At 47.4% G+C, this 9,014-nt stretch overlaps 4 protein-coding genes across 4 annotated transcripts; 1 reads left to right on the top strand and 3 right to left on the bottom strand.

The window, feature by feature from the left end:
* Positions 1–295: 295 nt before the first annotated feature.
* On the bottom strand, positions 296–3,322 carry LOC124200881 (uncharacterized protein K02A2.6-like). Its single transcript, XM_046597242.1, has one exon. The coding sequence runs from the start codon at positions 3,320–3,322 to the stop codon at positions 296–298; it is 3,027 nt and encodes a 1,008-aa protein (XP_046453198.1).
* A 75-nt stretch (positions 3,323–3,397) lies between these two features.
* LOC124200871 lies at positions 3,398–4,300 on the bottom strand. Its single transcript, XM_046597231.1, has one exon. The coding sequence runs from the start codon at positions 4,298–4,300 to the stop codon at positions 3,398–3,400; it is 903 nt and encodes a 300-aa protein (XP_046453187.1).
* A 71-nt stretch (positions 4,301–4,371) lies between these two features.
* On the bottom strand, positions 4,372–4,770 carry LOC124200863 (glycine-rich protein DOT1-like). The gene has a single exon (XM_046597218.1). It carries the CDS (start codon positions 4,768–4,770, stop codon positions 4,372–4,374), a length of 399 nt encoding a protein of 132 aa, XP_046453174.1.
* Positions 4,771–6,053: 1,283 nt separating this feature from the next.
* LOC124200851 lies at positions 6,054–6,938 on the top strand. Its single transcript, XM_046597196.1, has 4 exons — positions 6,054–6,152; positions 6,216–6,238; positions 6,352–6,518; positions 6,601–6,938. Exons 1-4 carry the CDS (start codon positions 6,054–6,056, stop codon positions 6,936–6,938), a joined length of 627 nt encoding a protein of 208 aa, XP_046453152.1.
* The last annotated feature ends 2,076 nt before the right edge of the window (positions 6,939–9,014 follow it).

Here is a 9,014-nt window from a genome sequence, read left to right as displayed (position 1 = left end):
CTTCAATATCTAGATAATGAGGGTGTGGTATGCGCGTACACAAATAAGGAACTGATTTGGGCACATGAGACACATAATAATCCACGACGGTTGGCGCGTTGAACATGAGGGACATGGAGGACATTGAATGAAACAAATCGATGATTAAACATGAATTGACACCGACATGGATGGCATTAGACATGAAAGACATGGAATGACACAAATCGATGATTAAACATGAATTGACATTAACATGGATTGCTGTAGACATTAAGGACATGGAATGAACATCTCAATGATTAAACATGGGACGTTAGACTGAAAACATAACCCGGGGCTTGCGTTGACGGGCGCTTCTGCGGGGAGCTGGTGGGGTGGTTGCTGCTGGCTGCCGCCCGTCTTCCGGGCGGTCCATGGTCGCCGCTGCGTGTTGGTCGCTCGTCTCCGTTGACTCCGGTTCTGCGCCGCCCTCTTCCTCGGCCGTTGAAGGTACCATGAGACGGATGAATCGCCTGTTGCGCCAAAGCACGCTGCCGCTAGCGAATTTGACACGATATGACCGGTATCGGCCAACCGCGACGATCACCCCAATGTGGCTCCATAATTTTGTCTTGTTATCCTGAACACGTACCGGCGCCCCGACGGGGAGGGGGCAGAGTGGACGGGTTCGGGAGTCAAAGCGGAATTTCGTGGCCGCGTTCGCTTCAGCCTGTCGTTCTCGCGCCGCCATAACCTCTTTCCATTGGCTGGCGTAGGATGAGCGGTGAGCTGGAACGATAGAGCGGAGCTGATGGCCAAAAACGATTTGAGCCGGCGACAGTCCCGTCTCGTGCGGAGTATTCCGGAATTCCAGCAATCCGGCGAGGAACTCCTCCGATGATAAATCTCCGGATGGGGCCAGCTTCAGCACCAACTCCTTCACCGCTTTCACCGCCGCCTCTGCATGCCCGTTACTTTGGGGATAGTGCGGGGTGGAATTGCCCCACGCTACTCCCCAGCGTTGAAGAGCCGCCTGAAAAATTCCGGCATCAAATTGCGGGCCGTTATCCGAACGAAGGCGCATCGGAACACCCAATTCCACGAAGTTGCTGATGACGGCCTGCATCACCTCCCGGGCCGTCGGGTCATGCTTCCACTGATGCACTACCGGCCACCCTGACAGACGGTCGGCATAAACCAAGACATGTAGAGACCCATGTTGGAACAAGTCCACGGAGACGTCTTCAAAACCATACGTTGGCATAGGATCGGCCAACAGCGGTTCCTGGCCTTGGCTCGCCAAGCGTTCCTGGCAGGTGGCGCAGCGCTCCACCAACATCGTGACGTCATTGGTGATTCCCGGCCAATAAACGGTCTGTTGTGCGCGCCGTTTTGTCCTCACGATCCCCTGATGAGCCGCGTGCAATTTCGTGAGGATTTTACGGCGTGATGCGAGAGGGATAACGATGCGCGAGCCGTACAGAACGAGGCCGCCATCTGTGGACAGCTGATCGCGAATTGACCAGAATTGACGGATGTGGGTCGGAATGAGCGCACGATTCGTAGGAAATCCGGATTCAACTGCAGCGATGAGGTCAAGGTAATGAGGATCGGCTGCTGCTCCCGTGCGTAAATCGTCGAGAAGGTGATCCGGCAGATGACTCGGTGAAACTGCTTCGTCTTCCGGTTCGATAATTGCGTTGACGCTCTGAATAACTACATGACGCACGGAGAATGCTAGTTCCGTCCCAACGCATTCATCGTCCACTGCCGGGTCGTTTACGGGTGCTCGTGAAAGTGCGTCCGGTATTGCATGGTCTTTTCCCCTGCGCCACACGGTGGTAAAAGAATATGGGGACAAGCGCTCCTTAAGTCGCTGGATTTTTGGATTGTCGATTGCGTCGAGGGTATATTTGTCAAGGATCGCCACCAGCGCTTGATGGTCGACCATCAACGTGAAGTTAGGTAGGCCCGACAGGTACAGGCGGCACTTCCGGATAGCCCATTCTACGGCGGCCAACTCCAGTTCCACGATGGCATATCGGGATTCGGTGTCCGTACACCAGCGTGAGTTGGCGTCCACCAACCGCCATGAATCGCCGTGGCGCTGTAGTAGGGCGTATCCCATGCCATTTTTCCGCGACGCGTCGACCTGAATTGTAGTTTCTCGTCCCGGGTCGAAATGAACGAGCACTGGAGGAGAAACGAGGGCTAGCTTCACTGCTTCGAAGGCCTGGTCGTGGTCTGCCGTCCAGACATATGGGTTGCGAGTGCTGAGCAGAGGGCGTAGAGGGGCTTTTGCGGCAGCTACTTCTGTTGAGAATCCCGCCAACTGTTCTACCAAGCCCATAAACGATCGGAGCTCCGAGATATTGGTTGGGCGGGGGAACTGTGATAATGCCTTCAGTTTACCTTCCTCGATTGTGATGCCGCCGTGTTGAATGTCATAGCCGACCCAAGAAATTCGGGGTTGGGCGAAGCGAAACTTTTCCTTACTAAACGTAATCCCAGCTACACGGGCGGCTTGCAAGATCGCGCAGACGCCGGCGACATGTGCTGGAAACGAGCGATCAAAGCGCAGCAAATCGTCCACCACTCTTATGGTGTTGGTCATGGCTGCAAATGCCGCGTCCGCCCGCCGGTTGTACTCATCGCCGGAGCTGCATAGGCCCATGGATGCGCGTAAGAATTTATACCGTCCCCATGGAGTCATGAACGTTGTGAGGTGCTGGCTGGATGGATGAAGGGGGATTTGGTAGTAACCGTTCACAGCGTCGAAACTAGTGAAGAAGCGACATTCGCTGTCGATTACGGCCACTGCGTCCCGTGGCGTGCGAGTCGGGTGTGTAGGCCGTTTGACGAATTTATTTAAGCGCGTGTGGTCGACACAAATCCGAAGCTTACCGCCTGGACCGCGGATCACTACCAACGGTGCGGCCCACTCCGACGGCTCACTGACAGGCACAATCACTTTCTTCTTGACCAGTTCGTCCAGCTTATTCTTGACTTCGACGCGGTCGCCGAACGCAATCGGGCGCGCGCCATTGACGTAGAAGGGGACAGCATCATCGCGTATTTGTATCTCCATGTCTGGGCCAACCATCTGACGTAACTCGTCGTCTTGGTGGAACACTACATCAAATTCTGCCATGATGGCCGATTCGACGAAAGAAATTTGTTCCGCACTAGGCTCCACCGGAATGTAAACGCCGCGGAGAAAGGGACCGCTGGAAGGGGCTACCGTGTCGCCCGGATGTAATGGAGCGTCCGTCGCCCTTAAAGAATTTATCGGCACCAACGGTTTAGGATAATCCTGATGTAGAATGTTCAGACTGATACAGTCTACTCGGCATAGCAGCATTCCACTAATCTCAGGGCAAAACACGACCGTGATGCGGGCACTTTGATCACTGTACCGCACTGTCAGATCCCGTTGCTAAATAGACAACAGTGGCGACGAGCGGTCTGCCATAACCAAGTCGAACGATGAAGCTGCCAACTGACTTTCAGATATTCCGATGGCCTCCATGACGTCCTTTCCGCACACACTGACTTCAGCGCCAGGATCCGGAATTGCATTAGTAAGCAGTGCTGCTACTGCGCCGTCTTCTTCCAATATTTCCAGGGATATAGTAGGGGACCCCCGGCGATTTTGGTTGGCCTGGATGTTTCCAATGATGATATGCGCCATCTTAGATTTGGCGCCACCACTAGCGCCACCGCTCGTGCCGGTTTTTTCCTTATTCCGGTTGGGACATTTCGGGGAGAAGTGGTTCGGTTTTCCACATAGATGGCACGACTTTCCAACCGCCGGACAGCTTTCTTCTGGAGCATGAGATGCCCGGCCGCATGATCCGCACTCATTTTTGTATGGGCGACGGTCTGATTGACCTTGTTTCGTCAAAATGGCTGCCACTCCGGATTGCCCACTGAGAATGCGCTCATTTGCCCGAGCCGATTCTTCGCTCCGACAAATGTTGACCGTGGCTTGTAAGGTTGGGAACGGACTAAGAGCCAACAGTTTCTTTTTTGTTTCCGTGTCCCGAGTTCCGGCAATGATGCGCGTTACCAATCTCGTTTCTGTGCATGTTCCGCACAAGTCTGCTGCGTCCGCCAGCCGACGCAACCCGATATAGAAGTCGTCGAATGATTCTGACGGTCCCTGCTTCCGCTCTTCGAACGCCACGCGGTCCAGTGCAACATTCCGCTTAGCACGAATATAATCCGCGATGCGGTCGAGCACTTGGTCGGGAGTGGTTATAGTCGCCGGGGTGATGTTTAGTCCAACCTCCACCACTTGTTGCATTGTGGGATCCAGTGACATTCGGAATGCTGCCATCTGTTCCGTGATAGGGTAACTAGCCAGCTGACTTAGTTCCACAAAATCATTCCACCGATTCCTCCATGATTTCAAAAGCGGAATAGATATATCGCTGTGAAGTTTGTCAACTCCGGGTGGATCCAGTCGCCGTCTTTGGGGGGGGGTAATGGAGGCAACAAAGGTCCACCGCCACCAGCGCCACCGCCTCCACCAGCACCGCCACCTCCACCAGCGCCACCGCCTCCGCCAGCACCAGCACCTCCGCCAGCGCCACCGCCTCCGCCAGCGCCACCGCCACCGCCTCCGCCAGCACCACCACCTCCAGCGCCGCCGCCGGCGCCGCCAGCTTGAACGATGGCCAAAAGTTGGGCCAATTGGGTAGCAATGGCCGTCTGACCGACTTCAATGGCGTCGATCCGTGCGTCGTTAGCCGCGATAGCTGCTGTTGCTGCGTTGGCTGCTGCCAACGCATCCGCTGCCGACGTCATGTTGTTGCGGGATAAACTGGGTGAACGTGGACGACGAGGGTGTCTGAAAAAATAGGGATCGTTCATGTACACCGCCCCATGATGTGGTTCAAATACGTTGGCCGATCACGCCACTAGTAAATAAGGAGAGCGGCTACACTGCAATGTCAGATGTACTAAGGGGGCAGACACGCGCACGAAAATAAATGAAGTAGCGGCACGCCCGATCACACGATTGTAATAGCGTCACTATGTGAACGCACACACCGAAAGAATTACCAATAGGATGGTAGAATCTCCACACAGATGCACGGCGATAAAAGCGAGGCAGAAATGGCTACGCTACGACGTCCGATGCGAAAGGGAGATGGCATCCAAGATGGCGGCGATCACAGACCACGCGACTGCGAGAGACGCACGGTATTGGGAATCGCAGCACTAGTTAGAGGGGAAAAGGTTAAACCAACTGCGCCATGTTGTGTCTACGTTAAGATCTTTATTAAGACAGCACAACTAAATTAGACAACGAAGATTACACACAAGGGTAAGATGCGGACACGAAGGGAGAACCTTAACGCGAGGAGTCGCGAGCCCGAATGTCCACCTCTCATCTCTCTCTCTAGCCCGTCGCTGCCACGACCGTCGCGACATCTCCCGTACACGGAGAATGTCATCGATACACAACAGTCACCATCATATCTTGCAGAGTGTGGTTCTTGATTGGCTTGTGAGGAGTTGATTAGTTGTTGGATGCTCTCAATGTAAGACTGCTCGTTTGGATTTTGGCAGGGAACATCATGATGCCCATCAGCCACATCATCAATATCAACAGAAACAACATAGGTTTCTAGAATAAAATAAATGTGACAAGGATTTAAAAAGATACACAGGGACAGTGCAAACACGGGAAAAATAATTAAAAATGAAGCGTACCATCAGTCCTAGTGCCTGAATAAATTTAAAAGGCATCACACTTTTATATTATGAATCCATACAGGATAGCATTGCCAATATAATCAAAATCTTTTGGATCTTCCATGGTCAGAGGTTGACGTAGAACTGAGTTTCACAGAGAATATTGTGGGGAACGGGAGACAAATATCATAAACCTGAAAAGTGAACATATATTTACATAATTTGTTTTGGTTGGTATTGTTCATGTGATGAGTACCTTTTATGAAAAGAAAACAAATTTGGAAAGCTTTCTTACCCCACCTCCTTTTTTTAAACCAAACAAAAATTGACTTTTCATTTTCGAAAGATTAGGTCGACCAGAACTCTACATAAAATTGAGTTAGTTAGTCATGGATCACAGCGCGCTTATAGTAGGTTGCAAAACTGTATTTGATTTAGTATTATCGGAAACTCCGGAATTTCATTCGGATGACGAGGAAGGCGTTGAGGTTTCTTACAATAAGTTTCTAATAAACGTGTTTACAGTTATTAGAAAAAATTGTACAATGCAGGTTTCTCATATTCGATTATCAGGGTACGTAGAAGTAGAGAGTAAACATACCAATTCAAAAAACTAGCTTTATTTATTGTCTATTTTACATAATACCGATAATAATTAACCTAAAACCATTTTCTTTTTCTCCGCAGATTTATTTGCAACATTATACCACAGTTCACAGATATGGATTTCCAAAGTCACTTTCGTATGTCGGGCATCCTTTACAGCTTTGGTTTCATTTTGCCAAGGTCACAAGCTCCCAGATTCAGCAAAGTTTCCACACCGCTATATAGAACCTCTGCTAATGGACGAAATGGTTTATATAACGCTGTGGTATTTAACAAACCAATGCACCCATCGAGAAATATCGCTGTTATTTAATCGATCTGTTTCAACAGTTTGGAGATCCGTCAATCAGATTACCAAAATCATCGAACTTCAGCTGCAACATTTCGTTAAATGGCCAACAGGCGAAGAGGTCCTATTGATTGCAGATGAATTCCAACATATTGCCGGATTCCCTGGTGTTATTGAAGCAATGGACGGTACTCACATAGAATTTGTATCCCCTTCAGAAAATCAGAAGGATTTCAATAACCGAAAGATGCACCATTCCCTCATCTTTTTAGCTGTTTGTCTTCCAAACCGTTCGTTTTCTTTAACTTACGCTGGATTCCCCGGAAGTGCAAATGATGCCGTCTTCACTCAACGTCGACGCAAGTCTTCGTTGCTATGACTTAGGTTTCGCTATTTATGAAGAACCAACTTTATTATTTCCGTGTTCCCAGTATCACGCTGATTCTGCATTACCTTGTACACCTCATGTAGTGCCGTTGATAAAGGCAAGTTTAGCGACAAAAAAAAAATTACAACGCAATATTATCTCAAACTCGTATTCTCATCCAACATGCATTCGGTGACATCATAAACACATTTTGGCGTTTGCATTACATTTATGCTCACGTGGAAAAGGCCATGAGAATTATTTAGTGTTGCCGTGCCCTCCACAATTTTCTCATCAGCAGAGGTAACGAATCGTGACTTACCAGTTACTTGAAGATATTGAACATGAAGATATCAATGAAATAGCTGATGATTGGTTCAGCCTTCAATCAGATGTTGCGAAAAGGAATGAAATAATTGACATCTTACATGAAAATGTTGTGCTTCAGCCTGAGATTGAGCACGAGTGACTGTTTGACATTGCTTGTATTTTGTCTTAAACAGAGACATGTTCATGTTTCTGCACGATGATACATTGTTGTCACTAGACTTTTTTTTTCTTGAAGGATATGTTAATATACTGCTTGTTGAAATTGAAATGAGTGGTCGAAGTGCTGGGTAGAGAGTGATTCTCACCTACCATAAAGAACAAACACACAATTTTTGAATTAGTCAATTTGTTCAACATGAAGATAAGAACGGTATTTATTTCTTGATGTAGTACTGTAGTGCAGCGTTTTTTCAAATAATATATAACTTATCATTTGGTCAAATTTATCCATAACACTTAATGAAAGCAAGCTTAAAAACAAAAACAAGCGTCACTTTTACTAGCAGTCGACGGAAAAACATAAAAAATTTCAGGAATCGATCATCTTCAGGAATTTCCGCACATGCTATACTTTTTCCTTGGGAATTTCCATAGGAAGACTGGAATCAGGAAAAGCAATAAGCATAGCTTCTGGTGGTTCAGGAAGGTTGTGTACAAAATAACAGTACAAAACAAAAACCCATAGTCAACTCGTTTGGAAAACACATAAACGTATAGTTCCTTTGTATTAACCCGCCCAAGAAACATTCGTTTGGGTAATGACAATATTACAGGGAAAGTTTCATTCCCAACACGTTGAACAAAAAAATTTCCCAGTCTTTCCCAAGTTCTTTTTTCAAATCGGATTCGAGCGGGTCGGAACACTATCCTCAAATTTTTTTAATTCTTGTGGGATGCATTCAAATTTTAATTATTAAGTAAAAAACTTTCAAACTCGATTGCTTGTTTCAGGTCAGGATTATCACAAGCTTAGGTAGGGGCCCAGAAGATGCCCTTTTGTTGATTACTGCTGTACTGATCATTTAATCAGTCAAAACACCTAGAAATCCTAACTTAATGGCAAAGTGAAATTGTCATAACTCAAAATTGAAATGATATCCTTACTGTGTTGGTTTTTTAATCGCTTCAAAATCAAACAATCAAGACGCATTTATGGAAGTAATACGCATGAAAATCGTGCAAGCTTAAAAGCAACAAGTTTTCTAGAGCAGTGGCTTGCTGCCGGGAAGTGGAAGGTAGACTGCACAGGCTCATTCCCATACCGTGCAACAAGAATTCAAGCCACAAATACCATATTAATTGTTTGATTTCATCCATAGTAATTTTTCACTGTATGTTCTTAAATAACTTAAGTTAAGTTAAAAAAGTACCAGATTTGATGAATAGTCGTAAAACGGCACTCGAAAAGAAGTTTTTGGTACTCAGTAAGCTGGCGAAGAAACCCGGTAGGTTAATAATTCCATGAGATCCTTTTAACTCATATTGCTGAATGAATGTACTCATGGCCATTGAGTAATTAAATAAACAGATTGGAAGTGGCGCCAACGCCCCGAAATCACACAGAATGCTCCTCCAACGCGTTGTACGATTTAAGCCTAAATTAAAGTTCAACGAAAAATGTTAAAATCGATGAAGTTGAATCTGACAGGAAGTTCATCCGCCTTATTAACAAGAGCGAAGAGGTTTAAATGTTTTCTTTAGATAATTTATAATTTATCCTGAAAATTTGTCGTCAATTTGCAGGAGGAAGTATCGTTG

Source organism: Daphnia pulex, chromosome 2, assembly GCF_021134715.1.
Source record: "Daphnia pulex isolate KAP4 chromosome 2, ASM2113471v1".
Lineage (NCBI taxonomy): Eukaryota > Metazoa > Arthropoda > Branchiopoda > Diplostraca > Daphniidae > Daphnia > Daphnia pulex.
This window is presented reverse-complemented; position numbering and strand designations above follow the sequence as displayed.